This window comes from Ambystoma mexicanum, chromosome 1p, assembly GCF_040938575.1.
Source record: "Ambystoma mexicanum isolate Mex_15411 chromosome 1p, UKY_AmexF1_1, whole genome shotgun sequence".
Classification (NCBI taxonomy): domain Eukaryota; kingdom Metazoa; phylum Chordata; class Amphibia; order Caudata; family Ambystomatidae; genus Ambystoma; species Ambystoma mexicanum.
The window spans coordinates 1,090,727,052-1,090,751,448 of NC_090921.1; the positions used below are offsets into that span (position 1 = coordinate 1,090,727,052).

At 47.5% G+C, this 24,397-nt stretch overlaps 1 protein-coding gene across 3 annotated transcripts in view; it reads left to right on the forward strand.

The window, feature by feature from the left end:
* The window catches only part of LOC138448292 (persulfide dioxygenase ETHE1, mitochondrial-like), a 99,540-nt gene extending 75,779 nt beyond the window's left edge, over nucleotides 1–23,761 (forward strand). For all 3 annotated transcript variants that reach the window (XR_011260145.1, XR_011260144.1, XM_069604682.1), the window contains 2 exons: nucleotides 15,535–15,651; nucleotides 23,540–23,761. Coding sequence is in view for 1 of the 3 variants with exons in the window: in XM_069604682.1 (XP_069460783.1) it covers nucleotides 15,535–15,651; nucleotides 23,540–23,589 (167 nt within the window). In the remaining 2 variants the exon portion in view is untranslated. The remainder of the gene's footprint in view (nucleotides 1–15,534; nucleotides 15,652–23,539) is intronic.
* Nucleotides 23,762–24,397: the final 636 nt, after the last annotated feature.

Sequence of the window (24,397 nt, forward strand, 5' to 3'; positions counted from 1 at the left end):
TCTGTGGTAGGTGTGTGTAACTAACACCTAATATAGTGTCCTTGTGCTGGCTCACTTCAAAGGGTCGAGCCAGCCATCTGTGTTTATTAATAACACTTAGTAGTATGTCATTGTAGCAGCTCGCTTATCTATAGGTGCTACTGCACACTGTGCTAGACACTTAGTATTTATGTAAAAGTCACATATTTCATTCTTTATCACATGTATTAGATTAATAATAACAGTTTCTAAATATACATAATGTATACAGATAAAGTGAATGAAGCAAACTAGAAGTCAAAATCAAAAGTAGAGAAGATCGAAGCAAGGAAGAATTGGAAATTCAGAGCAAATATAATTGATATCCAAAACAGAACAATATTACAACAAAATCTTAGCAGGTTGGCTGCCTGACTCATACACTTCTGAGCAGGACTAATTTGTATACAGCAGCTCTCTCATAGTATCTCTAAAAATCATACATATGGAATTGAGAGATTGCCTATTGGTTAAGCAAATTGGAGTCCATTAAAAGACCAGATGTTATGGACAAAATATTTCAGGATGCTGTTACTTGGTACTTCTCAATGTTAGTTGAATCAACTTGGGGTCTGAATTTGACCTTTGCTACCCAATTACCCATTTGCTACCCGTGCCCGGGTTAGAAAATTGGAGTTCTAATATTGTCATCCATCTTTTGCGGGTTGCATATTTGTTTCCGTCTTCTTTTCCAGTGATAAAAATATCTCTTTTACAAAGGCACCCAGGGCTAAATTTAAGGAGAGCTGTCTGCCATTCATCAAGCGAAGGCAAAACGTGTCTGTAAGCACCCTTTCTCCTGAATGAATACATTTCTCAAAGAAAAACAGACGACGGACGAGCAGACAATATTTTACAAGGCAACTCTAGATGATGTAACGTTTCCTACACGTTCTTCCCTACAGAGTCTACAGACACGTTGGGAAAGATCAAGTTTCAAACACGGACCCACAATTTCCAGAGTATGCAGGGTGTTGAGCCTGAATCGTAGGAACCAGAATCTAGCAGAGAAGGAAGGCCATTTTACAATATAAGCCATCAGTGACCTTAGCAGTTGAAGACATTTTGCATACTCCCTATGCACTTTTAGGGAATATACATGTTCTCTATCTTGAATAATGTCGACAAACTTCAATTTCTTTTTTATTAGAGATCTGATTCCTAGTAGCTTGTCATTAGATACCAAACTGATTTTTGCAAAAACCTCTTCACAGCTAACCGAAAATTCCTTCAAGGTTTTGCCCCAGCATTCCTATATCACCTTCCCAGGTCTGCATACAGGTTCTGCCCAACATCAAATTTCAACTTCAAACTTAATTTATTCCATAAAATAGTATACCTCAGGGACTGTAACCCTAGCTCAAGACGAATCATCTCCATGTTAAATGACGAAGGCACGCTTAACACTGCACACCACAACTATCCCTCTAATCCCCATTGCTTTGGACCATATGTCACGCTTGGGACAACCTTTGTTTTATAGAATGTAATTAGGGAGGACAAAGACAATGAGCAAACTGTTACCTTAATCACTTTCATCTGCTTAGAAAAGGCATCCATTTTGGCCCATGACCTTTCTTTTTGGAGTGACTTAATTTTTTAATTAGCGATCAAAAATCATAAGTAGGTAATTTGGTCAACTACCCATACCAGACTACTGTACGGGTACCATTTAAAATTTGTATATTACCCATTTCTATTGAAGTTGATTACTTTCGTTTTTCCTATGTTAATGTCAAAATGATTATCTCTGGCATAGTTCTCGAAATATTTTAAAATCCGCTGGCGCCCGATAGGGGTGGAGTCAAAAAGGACCACATCATCTGCATACACCAACCACCCCACCCCTAAAGAGACTATTCTAGGAGGAAAGAAATGTGTTTTTTGCAGTGCCTCTTGCACATCGGACATACACAGGTTAAATAGACAGGGGGCCAATACGCACCCCTGTCGTAATACTGCGTTAACCTGCACATCCTTTGTCAAAGAGCCTTCTGAATGTAATTCAACTAGCAAGCTATGCAAGCAAAAGCAGTAGAATGTTTAATAAACCAGGGGGTATCTTCCATTCCTCCAGTTTTTCACACAATTTGTTACGTTCCACTCTGTCGAACGCTGCTGACATATCCAAACTTGCTGTATACAGACCAGGGCCGGGACGTGGCTAGCACGCATGCTGTAAGGACAGGCTCCCGCTGAGCTCTGTTCCGAGATCCTTGCAAATCGAGCTATAACTGGTCTGCAAACTTAAAAAACCGAACAACATCGAAGGGGAACCGATTACCGACACTCGACCCTGTTCCTGGGGTGAACCCGGGCAGGGAAGGCTGAAAACGCGAAGCTGGACGCTGAGCCCCTGGGACCCACAAGATGGCGGCGCCCACCGCGGAATAAGAACGAAGCTACGGAGGCCTAAACTACCTTGCGGAGCGCGCCAACAAAGGACTCTCTCCCATACCGAAGCCGACGGGGCAGGCCACTCGTTCCCCAGCTGCGGAGAAACCACAGAGACTGAAATTCGATCCCAGCGATACCGGCGGCGAAGGCACTCCGGGGAGGCGTCGCCGCGGGAGGAACGAGGGCCGGATAGACGCACTCATGGTGCAGTCGAGCGGAGCTGATGGGAAGATCGTAGAAACAGCGGGCGCAGTCAGCCAGCATATAACATAGTAAGTGAGGCGGAAAAGAACCGGGGACCACCCCCCCACCACCCAGATTTGGGGCACGGGTGCGGGTACGCGACAGAGCCCACACGGCCAACCAATAAGCAGGGGTGGCCAACTCGACCCACGGACCCACTACTCTCCACCCAAAGACATGAAAACCATAACGCAAACCAGGGGCCGCAGGGATGGCCTGCATAGCTTGCGGAACCGGACCCGGCATAAGAGACTGTGGGACTGGACACCAGGGATGTCTCCCTCCAAAAATAAACCGAAATTGGTTACGATGGATTCCTTCATGACAGTCAGAGCCCAAAGACAATCACAACAAGACCAGGACATCTCGGAAGAGCCGCCTCAACAAGAAGAGGACCTCAAACACACGCAAGTTTTGCAGGCAATAGCGGCCCTCCGCACATCAGTCGAAGGGAAGATAGAGGAGGTGAAATCGGACATACAGCTCATGCGTCTGGACGCCCGAAACCTAACTGAAAGGGTCACGGTGATAGAAACTACCCTGCAAGATGACGTGGAGAGTACCCAAGATCTAAAGATAAAAGTCCAAGACTTGGAACAAAAAGTGGCAAGGCTGGAAGCGCTCCGAGGATGCCGAGGGTCGAGCCCGCCGAAATAACATTCTTATACTGGGGATTCCAGGGGACTTGGAAGGCCCAGACCCGACAGAATTTATCGAAAGATTGCTAGAACAGGAAATTGGTCCAGGTAACCTAACCCAAGGGTTCTCCGTTGAAAGAGCCCACAGATCTCTCCAGAAATGCCCCAGACCCGGCTCACACCCGCGCCCAATCATTGCCAAAATTCTAAACTTTCGTGACCGAGAAACTATATTGAGATACTCCAGAGAAGGTAGAGAGATCAAGAGGAAAGACTTGACAATAGTCATGTACCCAGATTATACCCCCACAGTGCAACGAGCAAGGAACTCCTTCATCCCAATAAAAGCACAATTACGAAAGTTCAACCTAAAATACATGTTGCTCTACCCGTCACGCCTCAAAATTATGTACAAAGGAAGAGCGATATTTCTGGAGACCCCAGCCGCAACAAACATGTGGCTCGAACATAATAACTTGGCTGATGGCAAGGAGGAACCACCACGGTCAGACTTGGGCTGACTACGCACCTGCCATGGCAAGAAGAGCAAAGCGATTCCCCCACACGAATACAGACAGCAGACAATTATACTACAATTGAGTCCTACTGTGATGTAAGACTGATCGGGCAGGAGCTCGGAGGACCACGTGAAATAAAAGAAAGGCGACCCACCCCACCAGAATCTGTGCAGGCAATCTGCCTACACACTACCTGATCCGGAAGGCCAGGAGTGGCCTGGAAGGCTCGGGAGCCCCTGAGCGCTGCAAGTTGAAAGCAACTGCTAGGGGCAGTTCGAGTTGTTTTTTTTATTGTTTTCCCCATTCACACAATGGGAGTTACTCAAGTTAAAAAGTCTCCAACAGGTGTAACAGGTGGTGCAGGGGAGGACGGGCACAGAGGGAAGAAACCAAAAAGGGGTGAGCGAACGGAAGAGGTTGACGGTTGCTGGACTGAAGCAGCGGAAATCCTATTAACCCACCATGGCAACTAGAATAAAAATAATGACTTGGAACGTGAGGGGCTTGGGAACTTACCTACGCCGGAACAGAATCAAGTCCTACTTGAACAGAAAGGGAGTGCAAATAGCACTGTTGCAGGAGACACATTGCACGGCGGACTCTCTGGCCAAATTAGGCGAGCTTTGGGGAGGACAAGAAATTGGAACCACCTACTCCAAATATGCCAGAGGAGTAGACACGTGGATTCACCCCCAACTCCCATTCCATTTTATTAAGTCCGAAATAGATCTGGAAGGCAGGTTTACGATACTGTGGGGCCGACTAGAACAGGAAGAGGTATGTATAGTGAACTCCTATCTTCCCAACACTAATATTCCGGCACATCTGAACTCAATGTATCCCAAAATCGCCCCATACAGGTACAACATCTTTTTTTGGGCAGGGGACTTCAACTGTGTACGAGATCCCAACCTTGATAGGTCCCAGCCCCACCCGAAAGGTCCCTCAGCAGCCACGGTAGCCCTATCCCTATTAATAGACGGACTAGGACTGGCCACCAGGGGGCGCACGGATGATCGCCTACCCCGTGTGAGCTCCGTCGCCGATGGTCCGTGAAGTGACTTGAGCCCCCACGTCGCGACCCCCCCCACGGCGACAAACCCGTGAATAAGGCATCGGAACACTTCCCCACGGAGCAGGAAAAAACCCGACCGAAATCGGGGCTGGGAAGCCCGGGAAAACCCCATCTGAAGTTTTCACCTCTTCGGAAGCTGGAAAACGAAATTAAGTCGACCCGATGCGGCCGCGCTGGAAGGCGGGCTTGCCTAGAGGAGAATACTCGACTTCTGGAGTGCCCGTCGGCGTGTCTTCCCCAGACTGCAGCCCTCAGTGTTGGAGTGCCCCCGCTGACTCCCCAGCGCGGACCCCCACTCCTGACCTGTGGAACAACAGAAGGACCTGCCAGGGAGGTAGGCCGCACCCCGAGCCGAGCGCGGCCTACACAGCCAGATGAGATCAAGGTGCCTCGTAGTCCCGAAGCCTGTCACTCGGTGGACTGAACCGGACCCCCCCACCTACATCGCCTTATGTGGCCCTGATCCTGACTGCAGCCACGTGGGAATATAGGGGTGGCGAGGGACCCAAGATGAAGCGCCCGACCCCCTAGATAGCAAATAGCCGCCATTGTCCTCCACCCTATAGACTGGTCAGCGCGAGAGGTTTGGGGCTTGCCTCCCCCTCTCCACGAGAGAAAAACTCTGATGCAGAGACTCACAAACTGAGGGCACGACGAACGGTGGGACTGTGGGAATCACCCTCGAGCCCTCCACTCTCTAACAAGCTGAAGCTCCACAGAAACAGTGCCCCCGCGAGAGGTACCTTCAATCTTGCGCACGGACCCCGGGAGCAAGACACTGGGGGAGAGGTCCGAAGCACAGGACTGCAGACTCGATAATCATTGCCCCCCCCCCACAGAACTCAACTCTGAAAGTACCACTTAGAGCACTTGCAGCGCCCTCCCATGGAATGCGCACCTAAACTTTCGATGGCTTCACGTCAACCCACACGAGATACCAAAATTAGAAGACAGCCTTGAACCTGCAGTCCTGCATGTCTTCATAGAGGGTAGGGCCCCCTACTCAGGGGCGTGTGCCTCCTCTTACCCGGGTCGCACTGTATGGACCCACTTCACAAACTAGCCAGATTTGCCTACGACCCTCTCCCCCCGCCACGCAGGCCTGCAGTAAATATGTCGACGGACTCATCAGAGGAGAGTGCTGCCACCACCAAAGGAGACATTTCCACATTACTGAATGAGATAAAAAACATGGGAGCCAACCTAGGCGGTAAAATCGATAAAATTACCCAGAGGATGGACAGATTTGAGGAACGGTTGGAATGTGTGGAGAATAATCAAGCGTCGATTGACACCCTTGAAACTCAGATGGATGTACGGATTCGTAACATTGAAAAAAGAGAGGTTGAGGCGCGGCTCAAGATGGACGATTTAGAAAATAGGGAGAGGAGGAAAAATCTCCGCTTTTTCGGTATCCCAGAGCGCAAAGGAGAAACTGAAAAAGACCTCAGAGATATCATATATGATATCATAAAAATACTCACCGCTGATGAGGAAATTGATGAGCCCAAGACCGAAAGCATACATAGAGCTGGTGGACCGCCCGGCGGCCCGCGTTCCGTCCTAGCCAAATTCCACCGCTATCAAGACAAAACCAGGATTCTGGAGAAGGCCTGATCCGGAGGCCCACTCACAATGGGGGGCGCCCAAATCACGATCTTTCAAGATTTATCGTCACTAACATTGGCACTCATACGCCTTTGCAGCCCCCTGACGAAATGCCTCAAGGACCAAGGTACACGGTACAGGTGGGGTTACCCTTTCTTGCTCACTTTTGAGCATGGGAGCAGAAAAATAGTGCTACGCTCTGAGGACGAAATCAAAGACTGCATCGCTGACTTTCTTGGCGCGGGCTCGAAGGGCAACGAAGGAGGTGACAATGAGCAGCCGGGACCACAGTGGGAGCTCCAGGGCCCCAGGCGCAAGAGGGTGAAGGGATCGAGGAAATATAGACGTGCCAACAACACGCCTGACAAGGAGTAAGGGAGTTAAAATGTGTATGACCCGGCCAAAATGCAACCACCGGTGAAGAACGAGACACCGGCCCCCGCAGAGCTCCGAAAAGGTAATATCTGTCGTTGGGGTGCCACCGCTGGCGGGGCACCCCTCTGGACTAAACGACGATGTGAACTCTCGCGGGAGGCCCCGGGAACGCACGTAACGTTACACTTTTATATGCTTGTTGCCATTACTGTTGAAATGTTAACATTTTAAAATGTTTTTGGGGGGGATTGAAAAGGGGGCTCACCCTTAAGTTGTGATGGTATATTCGACCGGGACCGTGAAGCAACTGATTGTCCGCCAACGGGCCGCACAATGTCATCCAGCCCGTACCGGACGCCGTCAACAGCTGCCCAGGCAGCACCCCCAGTTCCCAAGCTCAATGGAGCTCCACCAGATATAGCGGAACAGGGGGGAGAGGTGAGGGGTCAGAGACACTTGGGAAATGTATACACATCATTGGGCGCACTCTGGAATGCCACCCTTCAGATGTCACTGAGAATCGGCAAACCTATCTGGCCGCAACAGATGAGCGATCCTCGAACCCAAATCATCGATGGCATCACTTGAGAAGTCTAAGGGCAAGGGTCTCCTGAGAGTTGGGACTGTCAATGCGAAGGGACTGAACTCTCCTACTAAGAGATCACTGGTCCACAGAGAATTCCGCAGATCTAACATAGACATTCTTCTCATCCAAGAGACGAAATTTTCAAGGGGAGAGGAGCGAAGAATCCTGCGAAGATGCGCGGGTATGGAATACTGGGGCTCCGGCCCACTCAGGAAGGCAGGTGTCGGAATCCTCATCAAGAAGGGAGTTGGGTTTGAATTGGAAAAGACTTGGTCGGATGTGAGTGGTCGAGCCCTTCTAATAGTGGGGAGAATTGCACGAGTCCAAGTCACAATTGCTTCAATATACTCACCCAACAGCGGACAGGCCGCATTCCTTAGAAAGACGATCCCCAAAATTGTACTAGAAACCGCGGGTCACCTCATCCTAGGTGGTGACTTCAACCAATGGGTAGACCCCCCGTGGACTGGAGACCAGGCACGCCGGGCCTGAGGACCTAACACAAAGGGAACCGAACTGAATTCGCCGCCATGATGGATCTATATGACCTACGTGACGTGTGGAGGACTCTACACCCGGACGAAAGTGGCTTCACCTTTTATTTGCATCCCCATGGCACACTCACACGGATAGATTACATATTCCTTTCTCCTGACCTTTCACAAGCTTCTCTGGAATCTTCCCAATAACATGGTCTGACCATGATATGGTCTTAGCGGATGTCAATTGGACCAACCTACCAGTCGCTGGGGGATCTTGGCGCTGCAATGAGTCCCTTTGGACTGATGCAGTGTTCAAAAACGAAATGGAGACCGAGATCGAAGAATATTTTAAGGTAAACAACAATGGGGAGGTCTCCAAACAAGTGATTTGGGAAGCTGGGAAGGCCACCGGGAGGGGAGTACTGATGCGCGAGGGCTCCTCTAAAAAAGGGGGAACGTAAGATCATGGAAAATAAACTGCGTAATGAAATACACCAGTTGGAAGCGGAAGTAAGAGATAATGCAGGGGTAGACCCCACCAAACTAGACACAGCCCACCGTAAAAGAGAAGAACTACGACTGTTAGAACATGGCCAGGTGGTGAGAAAACTACAATTCCTCAAGCAAACATATTACGAGAAAGGGGACAAGGCCGGTGCACTACTAGCTGCCAGGCTAAGAGAATGGAGGGAAGAACGTAAAGTGAGAGAGATAACAGACCCCACTACTCCCCCGGCCAACCCCCCCCGCTCAATACCCGAGTGCTTCGCCAACTTTTACCAAAACCTATATAGCTCTGAGCTGATCTCTGCCCAATATGACATATCCTCCTATTTGTCCTCAATCAACATGCCTACAGTAACGCTCATTGAAGCCGAGCTCCTCGATACTCAGATACTCGAGCATGAGGTACGAGATGCAATCAAACGATTAACACTAGGGAAATCCCCGTGGGAGGACGGTTTCACGGCAGGCGTTTACAAAACCTTTAGCGACCAACTCTCTCCCTTCCTCACGGAACTCTTTAATGAGATAGTGGACAATGGGGCTGCCCCGGAATCTTTCAAGAAAGCCCTCATAACAGTCATCCCTAAGGAAGGCAGGGACCCCAAATTATGCGGATCATACCGCCCCATCTCCCTCCTCAATCTCGATGCCAAGATCTATGCTCGAGTATTGGCCGCTCGAGTATTGGCCGCAAGACTGGAAACCTTAATGCCTAAATTGATCCACCCTGACCAGGTTGGGTTTATTCTTGGGAGGCAAGGTGCCGACACCATGCGTAAAACTCTGCACCTCATTCACGCAGCACACAATCTACCAGAGGACCCGGTCCTCTTATCCATTGATGCAGAAAAGGCCTTTGATAGGGTGGAGTGAGATTTCCTGGGAGCAGTCCTCCAGAAAGTAGGGATAGGCCCCAAATTCTGCGATGGGATACGTGCAATATATACCTCCCCCAAAGCATCGATATTCGTGAACGGGGAGTATTCCAGGTGGTTTGCGCTACAGCGAGAGACTAGACAGGGATGCCCCCTATCCGCGATCTTGTTTGCACTATCCCTTGAACCCTGGCCCAAAAACTTAGAGAAGATCCCCTAATAGAGGGTGTACGGTTGGGAGAAACGGAATATAAGGCAGCGTTGTACGCAGATGATATCCTTCTACACGTGACCAAACCCAATAATTCTATTCCCCATGCCCTAAAACTAATAGAAGTATATGGCCAATACTCCGGCTTTAAAGTAAACAAATCAAAGTCCACTCTCTTCCCCCTCCAAGGCACCTCTGATGAGAACAATGCCAAGTTCCTATCACTCGGGCTTAATCTGGAGCATACGAAACTGTAATACCTGGGTATTCAGATTACTAGATCCTTTAGCGACTTATATGAGGCCAACTTCCCCCTCCTCCTCCGACGATTCGAGACAGATCTTGAGAAGTGGAGTAGATTGACGATTTCCTGGCTGGGGCGTATCAACGCCGTCAAGATGGTGTGCCTCCCCCACTTCCTTTACCCTTTCCAGATGCTCCCAATTGAGATGCCCAAAAAATTCTTCACAGAGGCCCGTAAGATCATGATGCAATTCATTTGGCAGGGGAAAAAACCAAGGATCGCATATGACACACTCATACTCCCCAAAGACAAAGGAGGAGTAGGCCTTCCCAATCTAACTACTTACTACTAAGCCGTCCAGTTACGTGTCTTGATTCCACACCTTAGAGACCACAAACACCTGCAATGGGTACAGAGGGACAATCATTACATGTCCCCCGCCACGGTAGCGGAATGGCTATGGTCACCTTACCAGAGGGTCCAGAGGAGACTCAAACACCATCCCATACTGACTACCATATGGAGCATATGGCGCACTGGGAAAGAGATGCGAGAAGTCACAACCTGGCCATCCCTGCTCAGTCATTTGTGGTCTCCTGGCATAAACGACCACATTCCGAATCTAGAATGGTTTCAGTCATGGTATGAGGCGGGCCTGGAGAGGGTAGGGCAACTCCAAAGAAAGGACTCGTTCATAACGCTACCAGACCTAACCACAGCATTGGGGATAGGTAATTTATCGACATTCCACTTTCTCCAATTGAAGGGGGTGCTAACGAAACCTGAGTGGAGAGAGAAACTGAAAAGAGACCTTACCGCCTTCGAGAAACTACAAGACTCCAGAACGGAAATGAAAGGTCTTATATCTGTGATGTATCAGACGCTAATAGCGGCGGGGGGTGGATCTACAGACCCCCTCAGAGCCAGGTGGGGAAAAGACTTTGGTGAAGAGATACTCCCCGACCAATGGGACTTAATGTGCAGGGCTGCACCCAAATCTCCTTGTCCAATCAATACAAGCTCCATGCCATAAAGCTCCTACATAGGTGGCACTATGATCCACTCAAACTCTCTAAAATGTTCCAGTCGTTGAGCCCGAGATGCTGGAGGAACTGTGGATCAACTGCTGATTACTGGCACGTGTGGTGGAGCTGCCTGCATATCACAGTGTATTGGACCGAGGTCCTGGGATGGATTAAGGAGATCGATGGCATCCAAAGGGAGCTCGACCCACTCCTTGTGTTGTTTGGCCTTGAGAGAGATGATGAAGACTGGCTCCGGGTGAGAGGTCTGGCCCCCCAGCTGCTGTTGGCGGCGAGAGCCCTGATAGCGATCAAATGGAAGTCTCCTCTAACCCCAGGAAAAAACGAATGGATTAAACTGGCCACGAGCATTTACGTGATGGAAACGATCACAGCCTCCCTGCACAATAAATCAGCTAAATGTGAAACCCTATGGACGGACTTTAAGAATAAACACATCACACCTATCACAGACTCCCAGTCAGAAGAACCCTCAGAAGCCTAACTTAACGATGTCAAATTCCAAAGAACACTGCAAAGGATCGTAGACTCATTCCCAGTGGCCACAGTGATTACAGATGTTGCACTATGCCAAATATGTGCTCCCAATGTTTATGTTAAATGACTATACTCACGATGTACATTGTTCCAAGAGGGCGAGGGGAATGGGAGCGGGTTGGGGTGAACAGTGTAAGAGACATACCCAGGCAAATGGAACTGTCACAAAACAAAGCCATTCTAATAGCGTCTGTTACTTTGCATTGTCTCTCTGACATGTACCTCTGGATGATGTACAATTTTCTTTGAATACTGTTTGCCCTTCTTTTGTCTTCTGTTTTTGTAAAACCAATAAAGGAAAATTAAAAAAAAAAAAAAATAGACCGACTAGATATTGCTGACACATGGAGGGAGCAGCACCCCAACGCCCGGGGATAGTCGTACTTCTCCTCCCCACATGACCTTCATACGAGGTTAGATTACGTTTTCATTAGCAAAGAACACCTGTCACAAATAGACAGTGCACAACACCTAGGGAGAACCATCTCAGATCACTCGTCACCTCTAGTAGAATGGAACCACGCTGGCCCTGGACCCCCTATCCCTATGTTGAGAATGCCGATTGACGCCCTGGGTGACCTGGCATTCAGGGAGGAGCTGCACGACTTTATAGATAACTTTATAGAGGTAAATACCAGAAGTGTCAACCACCTGAGCATGATGTGGGATGCCCGTAAAGTAGTGATAAGGGGGGAAACTATAACAAAAGCGGGAGGTATTAGAAAACAGCTGAGAGGCGAACTAGACCAGTGGGAGCAAGAGATTGAGCAATTTGAGGCCAACCCGGTGAATACTCACCAGAGAGAGGACACCCTCAAAGCACTTAGAGTTAAATGCACATCGGCATGGGATAGACTAGCTAAATTTAACTACACCACCAAGACTAACAGAGCACACACAGAAGCCGACAGGCCGAGCAGAATGCTGGCCTGGCTGTCCAAGAAAGAACACCCCAGGCACACAATCACCAAGATACAGGATGCAGAGGGCAATGAATTCCAAACACAACAAGGCATAAACGACGCCTTCAAGCGCTTTTATGAACACCTATACACCCACAAGGACCAAGTTCCCCGAGACCAAATCACAGATACTTTGGAGGAAATAGGACTCCCCAGACTAACCCCTGAACAGACTGAGGCCCTAGATGCAGACATCACGACCGAAGATATAACAGAGGCGATTATATCGCTGGCCAACTGCAAGACTCCTGGGACCGATGGGCTACCCGCTGAGTTTTATAAAGCGTACGAGACCTCCCTAACACCTTTATTACATGAGGTTTTTCAAGAAGCCTATGAGAGAGGGATATTGCCCGACAGCATGAGAGAGACCCTTTTAATCCCGATCATTAAACCTGACAAACCTGTCGACAAATGCGGCTCTTACCGCCCAATAGCCATGCTCAATTATGATGTGAAAATACTGACAACGATATTAGCGAAGAGGTTGGCTAGAATCATATGGAGATCGTGCACATGGATCAGTGCGGCTTCATACCGAGCCGGAACACGACCATGAACTTACGCAGATTACAACAGGTTATAAACCAAACTGAGGCTAGCACGGAGGCATGTGCACTGCTATCCCTTGATGCCATTAAGGCGTTCGAGTCTATATATTGGGAATGGCTCCTAGTGGTTCTAGAAGGTTTCAGCTTTGGCCCGGGGTTCATTAGGTGGATCAAGATACTTTATACAAAACCCAGGGCTAGGGTAAAAACCAGAAAGTATGTATCTGAGGTGTGGGACATATGCAGGGGCACTAGGCAGGGATGTCTACTATACCCCATGCTTTATGTACTAGGACTGGAACCTATTGCCATCTATTTTCGGAAACAATTCTTCGATGCAGGGATACACCTGGGGGGAGTGGACCACATCCTCTCACTTTATGCAGACGATGTGCTGCTATATGTTTCGGACCCACACAATAACATGCCCACAATGCTAGACGTCTTAGACAACTTTGCGAAGGTCTCAGGCATACAATTTAGCAGGGCGAAGTCCTGCCTCTTCCCTCTAGCTGGCCTCAAGAGCAAGAATATTGTAGAACTTCCTTCTGTGGGGATACAGTGGGAGGTCACCTCGTTTAAATACCTGGGAATACACATAATGCACACCCCTGCACTGATGCACGAACACAACACGAAAACAGCAATCCCCGTTTTATGAAAATCCATGAACTTCTGGGCAAAACTTCCCCTGTCTATGATGGGCAGAGCCTCAATAATTAAAATCATTGTCCTCCCTAGATTCCTGTACAGGTTCCAAACAGGTTCCAAAATCTACATTACTATATCAATGCTTCCTTTTTTCGCCTGCTAGAAGTGATACTCCGTGATTTCCTATGGAGGAAAGGAAGACACAAGATAGCACTCACCACCTTGGTCCTACCGCATAGCCAAGGGGGAATTCAATTCCCAAACTTCGAGAAATATTATTTGGCAGCGCAACTCAGTTTTGTGACCAAGTGGCTAGCAGACGACATCACATCTGAGAGGCCCCTGCTACAACCCTTGGTCTCCCCGATCCATCTGAAGGAACTTATTTGGGCCCCCAGCCACCTCATGCGAAATGCCCCCTTCTTGGCTGCCCTAGGGTGAAAAGTATGGCACAGAGCAGAGGCACTCGCCCATCACTACTCCCCAGACATACCAATGATCTCGGACCTATGCAGATCCGACATGGACCTGCAACACCTCAGACGCTGGGAAGAAAAAGGGATATATACGTGGGGAGACCTATACGATGATGGCACCTTTAAGGAATTTGAAACACTACAGGAGGAAGCTGGAATCCACACGGGCCAATTTCTGTGGTATCAAAGGATACGGACTACAGCACGAAACAAGTGGACAACATGGCCGGAGGAACCAGAATCAAACCCTCTGATCACACTATTGTACAGCTTGGGAGAGGGATGGAGACCAGTGTCCCAGATCTATGGCCACTTGAGTGACACCCCCAACCCACAAAGTGCCTATCTGAAAAGAAGATGGGAAACGGACATGGGCCGGGAAATGGCTGATGGAGAATGGGAGAGGGCTCTAGCGTACCCTAAAGCAGTCTCCAGGAACCACAGATTTAAACAAATACAACTGAACCTGTTATACCGAACATATTTAACCCCATCCAGGCCGGTGAAATTCAATAAATTACCACACTGTCTGCACCTGGTGCGGAGAGAATAATGCAGACCTGATTCACATGTTCTGGTTGTGCACCAAAACACAGTCCCTGTGGACCACGGTACAGCTGACAAGCGAAAAAGCAGGGTTGACTAGGTACAAGTGGACCCCAGACGAATGCCTTCTGGGAACGTACCCCAGGCCGGCCAAACTTAAACACCTGGCCAAATTAATGGACATCATGTGCATACTGGCAAAAAGGACAATTGCAATGTCCTGGAAAAAACCCGCAGGACCCCAACAAAAGGTATGGCACAGAGAATTGGAATGTTGGGTACAAGCTGAAACAAAGGCATGGGAAGACAGTGTTGCCAGGTCCACGGACGCCTCGAGCATGACCCTAACGGCCTGTAAAGAACTCACAGGATCCTTGTTTCACCCCTCGGATGACAAGCCCCAATGAACAAGAACAAACCTATGGAAAACGGATTCACAACCAACATCACAGGACCCCGAGAGCAACTAGCCACAACTTCACTGGGTCCTTACAAGCTCAAGTCCCCTCTCCCCCCTACCCCCGGCTTGCCCAACTCCCTCTGACCCGACAGACTGCCCTGCCATGATGGAAGGAGCACTTGGAGACAGTTAAAGTTGAATTGTTAAATGTTAATGTCTTATTACGAAATGCTTATTATCCTCCAACTATGGACATATTGTATGTCATGCAAATGTAAAAATGATAAATGCCTATAAATAAATTTAAAAATAAATACAGACCTGGGCCAGCAAACTACATTATCTTTGTTCAAAAGAGTGAATAAATCATTCCATTTATGGGGGTCGCAGAGTTTTTCCTGAAACTAGTATGGTAAATACTCAATCTCCTTTCATTAGGGTAGGCTGTGACGAGCGTCAGATTAAATTTATATGGTTTCTGAAACTCTTTTTATATTCTCTGAAGAATCTGGTGCATAGGGTATCTGAATGTTACAAGTTGTACGTTACCAGGTTTTAAAACATGTTCAATTTGCTCCAATACTTTTGCAGGTCAAACAGTGACAAGCGTATCTGAGGAGAAGCAGTTCAACCCAAGGCTCACCAAGCCTCTGTCGGAGTTCTGCAGGATCATGAACAATCTGAATCTACCCAAACCAAAGCAAATAGGTAAGGGTGGTTTGGTGTTGATTCAATTGCTCTGGCTCATGACAACCTACCAAGAGACAGGCCACAGTGACACACTCGTGCAAATCCCCAGAGGCGGCCTTAGAAACATAATGTCAGGCAAGTGGCTGAGACGACTAGAGACATTGGCCACTACCCACTGCCTTGATGTTCCTACTAGAAAAGACTAGAGTAGCTACATACTTTAGCATAAAATTCCATTTCGACAAGGAAAATATTTGTTATGAGACAACGCTTTTACCCCATTGCAGAGAATCGGGTTTGTTGTTAAGCCATGTGGTGGCACAGATGTTAAACAGAAGAGACTTTATTGAATTTATAGGAATATAAAACCACCTCCTACCTTTAGCCACCAGGCCCCAAGAGCTGAACTGAGCATTTTACAGTACAATTTCTGAGTCGGAGAATACTTTGGTAAAAGGCGGAACATTTTATTGTTAGTTCTGTAGGGTAAAACATATACAATACTACATTCCAAGTCAACAACTGTACACAGTAGCATTTAACAACACATTTTCATAATCACTGCTTCAACAATATAAACTGTAAAATAGATTCATGATACTATGCCAACAATATATGTTTGCATTCCAACTGTAAATCCTGTGTAGTACATCCTGTATATTGGCAGACTCTCACTGTAAACCCACGGCCTCCCACATTCCAAAATCTCTCGCACAGCCCAACAAAGAATATACAATACATAGAATGTATACAATGCACATCCCATGCTTCACGTACTACAAAATTGAGCAAGACTAAAAGAAGCATTTAATGCAATCCCGTGATAACCAAGGCCCACCCCTAATTCCCTGCCTGGCCAGCTTTCAGAAGGGCCCTCTGGAATCGATCTGCTGAGAGCAAAATTCACTTCCCTGTCCTCTCCTTCAAAAGCATGGTGAGTAAGCAAACAGCCACTTTGCTGATCTGCACTTTTTCCAGCAACCTGTGGCAATCTCACAGGAATGGCGTGGTGAGTGTGCATAGCAGCCTGTGACAGCCTGTGAACAGGGGATAGCCGACTCATGACTCAGAGACCTAGGACTAGAAACTAAGGTCAGCTGAATAGAGCCCAGAAAGTTGTGCTGTGGACCTCTTTGAAAGAAGCATTCTCTACATGTCATATCATATAGAGCAGAGAGCATGATTGGGGCTCTGTCTTCAGGAGGTCCTTTGAGTATTTCTTGGTTTACCCACAGGGGCTGGACATCCCCAATCAATGGCTGGCAATGGCATATCATACAGTAGGTATGAAAGGTAATTTGTTTGATTCCGTACAGCAACTCCAGTACAATCTTCTGTGAAGGCCAATTCACAGTAAAGATTGTGATCATGTCCAATTCCAATGCTGTCGATATTACTAGGCCTAAACTGATCGACCATGTAAGCAAGAGTGGATGCCTGCTCTATTCAAGCTGCTTGTGCTAACCCTTTCTATTCTGCACAACAACCAAAGCGAATTTGGTTATGGAAAAGAATTAAAACGAGCCTGGTGCAAAACAGGGTGTGTGTGTGTGTGTGTGTGGGCTGTTTTGTGGCATGTCCCCAGTTATCACTGTATGTGTGTTACGGTTCACAATGAAGATGATCCCTGCTAATAGCACAGGTAGTCTTGATTCTATTAAGGACAAGGAGGCGAGCATTATGCTTCAACTTTTATTTATTCCCCTGTTCAGCAGTTTCAACCAAATCAAACTTTCCCTCAATTTTTTCTTTTTTTTTAAAACTACTTTTCCCTCTTGGATAAAGCTTTGTGTAGTCCATCACATGTCCTGTCACATGCTCATAGTCCTTTCTGTCCTCTTGCTCACCTCTTCTTTGAATGCTCTGACCTGCACTCTAAACCATGTAACTGGATTTCAACTCTTGGATAAATACAGCGCCTTGTCAAAACCTCTACAGATAGCTCTGCTCCTTTCCTTGCTCGGATCGGCTATTCCTGCTGCCTTCTTTTTTAAGCCTGCTCCTTATCTTGTCCTGGATCAGTTGTTCTTCTGGTCATCTCCTATCAAGATACAAAGGATATGTTTAGGGCAGAGAATGCACTGCCCTATTCCATACTGGGAAGCAATGTCAGATTATACATGAATACCACATAACATTTGCAGTGCATATCTTGGGCGGGAAAGTAATGCTCACCTCCTTATCTTTAATAGAATGAAGACTCCCTGCGCTATTAGCAGGGGCAATCTTTATTCTATGTCAAAACCGGAGGTGAGCATTATGTTTTTTACAAAGCTTCCCAATTCTGCCGCTGCTACTGATTGTATAAACTTAAAATAAAATGTCCTAAAAGCACTATCACTGGTCCAGTCAGCTGCTTGTAAGATGTCCTGTAGCGTCGCTCCTTTCACTAGCGCTTTCAAAGCCACTGCTACTCTCACAGAATGCGCTCCAAACTTAGACATGTCTACTCCTGCTTGCTGCATAACTTTTCATACCCATCTGGCTAAGGTGGCTGTCACGACTGCTTTGTATGGCCTCCTATGCGCCATCAATAACTGCGTAACCCTTTGGGGGCGTGTTTCTGCTGTTCTACTTTCGTATTCTCTTATGCATGCTGCTACAAACCACTTTGGGTACTCGTGCAAGTAGGGGTATGATATTGATGAGGACCCTGTCTTTGTCATCCTGACGAGTTTAAAGGTAAGCCCCTGCGGAACAAATGTCTTCCTATTTATATCTAGGGCCTTAACGCCCGCTACTCTCCTGCATGATACTAGACATAAGAGCATAGCTATCTTACCTGACAATTTTTTGCTGGCCAACTAGTGAGCAGTCTCAGTACTACTGTCACGTCCCATAAGTGTACGTATTTTGGTTCTGGGGGCTTTCTAAAGCAGGCTTCTTAGGGTTGCTACTATAGGGGCAGAAACTGGATGACAATGTCTCCTTTTGCACCACTGCAACCATTTACTCCATGCTGTGTCGTAGCTCCGCCGTCTGGATGGCGCCCATGATTCTGCAAATGAGCCATGCAGCTTCTTCCGAAAATGCCTGGCAGAACAGAGCGTTTCGAGCTATCCTGCACACCATTAGTGGGAGAGTCCCTTTCGCTCTCAGAGGATGAAATGACCCAACTGGGTCAGTGAGAAGGTGTTCTGCCGAGAGGAGGACTCTGGGCCAGTCTGCCAATAGTTCTTTAAGTGTCAAAAACCACACTTGTGACTTCCATATCAGAGCTACTAAAATCAGTTCCACCTCTTCCTTTCGCAATTTTGCTAAAACTCTGTTCAGCATCATGAATGGGGGAAAGTCATAGTGTAGCTCTCAGCTCCAATCTTGTAAAAAAGTGTCTGCCCCTCTTGCTGTCAGATCTAACCTCCAGCTGAAGTAGCTGCTTTTTTGTGTGTTTAGTCTGGATGCGAATAGGTCTGTGTGCACTTGGCCCCACAGCTGCTCTAGCTGCTGGAATACTTCTACATTCAGTTTCTAGTCACTGGCATCCGACAAGTATCGGAAGTTCCAGTCCGCCACTACGTTGAGCACCCCTGGTAGGAGCTGATTGCAGGCAGTAGTACCAGAAGTCCTTTGCTAGTGATTTATGTATTTGACTGCTGAGATGTTTTCCATCTTCAACAGGATGCATGAATTCACTTTGTCCTTCGTGAATGCCCTGATCGCGAAGGATCCCGCTAGAAGCTCTAGGCAATTTATATACATCTAGAGCTCCTCTGAGCTCCTTTTCCCTCCTCTTTCTAGTGTCCCCAGCCTACTCTGCTGGCATCTAATTCTATCATTAAATCAGGCCGGTCTCCAAAAATGGCCTTCCAGTTCCATGCGTCCCTATTCTGTAGCCACCATTCCAGCTCTATTCTGGCTTTGTGGTCTAGCGGTACTGCTTGATGGTACTTCAAGCCCTCCTACAGGTGCTTTATCTTCAGTCTCTGCAGGGCTCAATACTGTAAGGGCCCTGGAAATATGGCTATAATAGACGATGTTAACAGTCCTACTATTCTTGGTAATTCTAACGTCGCTGTTCTGGTGTCTACTATGAACATGAGGAAATCTATTCTCTTCTGCGGGATGGTGTTGGATTTATCCTGGTTCACAAAAAATCCGAGTGAGGAGATTAGGTCTTTCACCCATTCCACCTGGTATCGGAGGGTTTCCCTGTCGTCTGCTAGCAGTAAAATGCCGTCCAGGTAAATGATCATACAGATCCCCTTCTCCCTTATCGCTGCTGCTATCAGTCTCATGAGTTTGGCAAAGGCCAATGGCGCTGATGCTTAGTCGAATGGCATTGTTGTGAATTGCCAGTATTGTTCGTCCCAGCAGAACGCCAGGAAGGGACCGTATTGCTCTTGGATGGGTACTATCAGGTACGCGTCCTTTAAGTCAATGCTTGAGGGCCAGTCTCCTTCTCTTAGGGTGTCTCGCAGTTGGTGAATCCCTTCCATCTTGAAGTGGCAGTATGTCACCTAACTGTTTAGTTCTCTTAAATGTATCACTGGCCTCACTTTTTCTTTTCTGTGGACTAGGAACATGTTGCTTTTAAACCTTGGGGTCGTTACGCATGGCTTGATGGCTTTTTTCTGCTCTAATTGCAGCAGCTCATTGTGCAAGCTCTCTCTTTCTGACTAGGCCATGTGTATTTGTGGGGGGTGACTGGTGTGGTTCTTGGATGAACTCTAGTTGCATTCCGTTGGCTGTCTGCAACACCCATGCGTCACTGGAAAGCGCGTGCCAATTTCACCAAAATCAATGTGTCGTCTGGTGGGTATGTAATGTGTCTCACCTGCGGGCAAGCTCTGTCCTCTTCCCGTTCCTCTTCCTCGATGCCCTCTCGGGAATCGATCCCTGGCTCCTTTCTGGGGAGATTGCGCAGTTTGCGATCCCCAGCAGGCATACCGCTCTCTGTGCCCAGTTTGCTAGTGCCTCTGGGTCTACTTCCTCTCCTATGTCTCTGGCTCGCTCTGCTATATCCATGATCTTGGCGAGCAGCTCCGCGAGATCCAACACCTTCTCCTGACAACTCATCCAGGATCTGTCTATCCCTTTCCGGGGGTCTCTAGATGTATTAGACATAAATGCTAGCATCTTTGGATCTAGTTCGGGAGCTTCCGCTACCTTGCCTGACAGCTCTCGTATTGGGCATTCTGCTCTCATGCGCTGCCTCGCTCCCTTCTCTAGCCCTTTTTGCAGTCTCTGTGTCATGTATTTAGCTACTCGTGGGGATGGCTGCCAGTCGGAGGACTTGAGATTTCTAATGTTCTCCGGTACAGACATATCTGAGATCTCTTAATTATCTTTCAGGTTCTTTTCTTTTCTTACTCTCTTACCCTTTGGGGGTTCCAACTCTTCTTGTGTTGCCTCTTCTTCTGCTTGTCAAGAGTGGGGAGTTTCTGGTGGAGTCTATTTCTTCATTTCTTATATTGTTCTCCCCTGGGTCGGAGGTTGTGAGACTTGGCACCAACGATTTATGCAGAAAAGCGTCCCTTAACTTAACTATGAAGCCTTCGGTAGACTCTGGTGCCTCTTTGTCTACCATGTAATGGTGGCCTGGGGGTCAGAAGAGACTTTCCTCTTCTGGGTCTCAGTACACCCCTGTGGACCTCCTTGTGGGGTCGTAGTGGACGTGCTCTCTGTTTTCTCTGTGCTTTTTTGCTTCTGACTCAAAAAAGTCTCTCTCGTAGCCAGTCTGTCTTGCAGCGGTTTTACCCCTTGGGCCACTGCTTCCACTAGCGAGCTCCCGAGTACTTCTCTGAAGCTGGGAGCTAGATCCTCTTCCTGCTGCTCCTCGCTCCATTCATATTCTGACCTTTTAACTGTCTGAGTGCTTGTGCCTTTACGTGTGTGCAGGTTCCGTGGCACGTCCACTGCTGCGCTGTGGTGCTATTCCACGTGGCCAGCACCTTCCTAGTCTAGTTTGTCCCTTAATTTCATTCCCTGCATTATGAGGGGTCTGGGCTCAGTCCCTCCCTTCGTGGTGGGAGGCTGCAGTGTGATCTGCACTGCACGTTACTTTGAACTCCTTTGTTTATATGTATAGGAGTATGCAACCTCTCCCTTTATCAGAAGATTGAAGCGCAAGCCGTGCTCTTATCTGCTAGTAATGTGGCTGCCTTTCCCTTCTGGGTGTCGCGGAATGTCGGTCGCACCCTTGCAAGTCGCTCTGATGACAGCGCTCCCAAGGCTCCACCCCCAAGCCATGGGGGAGGGGGCTGTTGTGCTCTCTTTTGTTTGCGTGGTGGGCGGCTCGAGTCCCCGGAGGTCTCGGTAGTGCGACACGGAACCTCGTCTGCTCCGCTCTCATGCTTTACCTTGCGCTGGTCGTGTGCGCTCCAAATATTGCAACTCTCTGATGTGCTTACGCTTCTATACTTGTTAGCTTCATAGCACTCTTTCATTAGTCTACGCGATACAATGTTTTATAATCAGTCCCGCTCTCTGCTTAGAGGAAAGGTACTTATCTTGCTGAAGAGCAGGAAAAAAAGAGGTGGAGCAAGCGGATAAAAAGGACTATGGGCACATGATTGGACATGTGATAGACTACATAAAGCTGTATTAAAGAGGCAAATGTAGTTTAAAAAAAAGTGTGATTTGGTTGAAACTGCTGAAGAGAGGAATAAATAGAAGTTGAAGCATAATGCTCAGCTGCGGTCTTGACAAAGAATCGTTCTTAGAGAAGATACTTCAAGACCTACCTGGTTACAACAATAGTTTAGAGCAGCCTCTCCTTCCAATGAAAACGTCCCTATAGGTGGTACATTTCACACTGTTGTGCCACAGAAAATAAATTAAATCCCACAGTCCAAATGTCTCAATATTGAAATGTCTATCCCATAGTGTATTCACAAAGCTAAAACCGGCAGCCCTTAAAGAAACAAGGGCATTCATTTCAAGCATACAACCATCACCATGAGAGCTCTAGTTATCTATTGGTTGTTTCTGCGTTCTAGAAAACCAATGCATATACAGAGTTTGTATTGACCTGTGTTCCATTTGCTATGATAACAAAGATGGCAAGTTCACATTGAGACACTTGGGCTGTGGAATTTTATATGGCACAATTCACAATTCACAAAGATTTCCATTTCCAGATGTAAGTGACTTCTGTTTCTGTTTCTAGACATACCGTAAACCTCAAAAGAGTAAACCTCAAAAGAGGGGAAAACGTAATCCTGAAAAGCGTGAAAAGAGCGTTTGCAAAGAAATCATGTGCAACTTACTGTTGTCCGAAAATGTTTGTAATTTTTACAAAAGATGCACACAAAGTCCCACTCATGCCCAACATGGGTAATCTAACTTGGTTCCAGAATATTTTGCTCCATGTCACACAAAATGCAATATTCTTTTATGGTCTGTTTTTCTCCAAAATATTTTGGCCACAGAATATCCCTTCTTACTCAAACGTTGTACACATGTATGTAGAGCTGTATGTACTTTCACGCCTTACAGCCAATAGTCACATCTAGGACATGATGTCTAACTTAAATTAACTATACTGTAAATTTACAAATGTTTTAAGAAAGTGTGGAAGATTTGTGACTACATGTAAAGTTATACTTTTGTGGCTGTGTACTTCTTTGAGAGAACCGCTTAGTACACCCACAACTCCCCAATGCTGCTGTGAACACTCCGTTTTGCCAGTGTAAATCAAGCATTCCAAAGTTATACATTTGTGTGTAACTTTCTCCTAACGTGCGCCAGTAGTTGTACCTCTTTTTGTGAATCAGACACAAGTCATTTTGTGAATTTGCTGTTTCTTGTTTACTTAGTAAGTTACTACTTTTGTCAAGAGTAAATCGAAGGTATTCCAGCTTTGGGAACTGTCCCCTTAGTGTTCAGCATACACCTTTCTTCACAACATCAAACCTAAATGTTCTAAAGTACTCTAAACTGACTTTCATTTGGTTTCAATTTTCAGATTGGGCTGTTCCAGCTAACCTTGCATGCGGCATCCAGGATGCAGCTTAACTTCCAAGGCACAGAATGAAAAAGACACGTGCTCCCATCATTAGCTGCTACTTTTCCAACACCGACCTCATGCTAAACTGACTACCTAATGTGCACTGTATATGCGTCCATCATGTGTCCATGATGCATGCTTTGAGGTTTAGAGATATTTTAATAAATCCTATAGAAATTATGCACGTGTCAACTGTTACTATGAGTATGCTTGTCCTTTTTGCATAGGCTGGCATAATAGCCTGGCACTTAAGGGGCTCAATTATTGTTAAAATGGTAATAAACGATCGGCCACCAGGGGGCGCACGGATGGGATTACTTTCCGTGTAGGCTCCGTGCAAGGGACCCGAAAAGTGGATTGAGCCCCCACCACGAGACTCCCCCTCGGCCACAACTTCGACGGAAATAAGCATTGGAAGTGTTCAGCACATACTGGGAAAAAACCCGGACTGAAACTGAGCTTTTTTCGTGGAGAAACCCCCTTTGCAAGATTGGGCGCGCGAAGGAAGGAAGGGCAGGCCTGCGAGATCCCGCCGCGCCCTCCTGCAACCGCAGAGCCGTGATACACGCGGAACCAGGGAGAATTCAGCGACGCACACCGCTCCCAGAGTCCACCGACAAGTACAGGTGCATGGGTACGCACCCCCGACCCCCGTGTGCCGGGGACCCGGAGGGGGCCCGACTGGGCACCGTGTGTGCCTGTGGGAGGACTGCTGTGGAGCGGGCCCAGTTTACGTGGTCTCCGCTGTCACTTCATGTACGAGCGTGCGCCCCGGTCACTCTAGAAGGAGACGACCGGCTCCATCCGCTCGAAGCT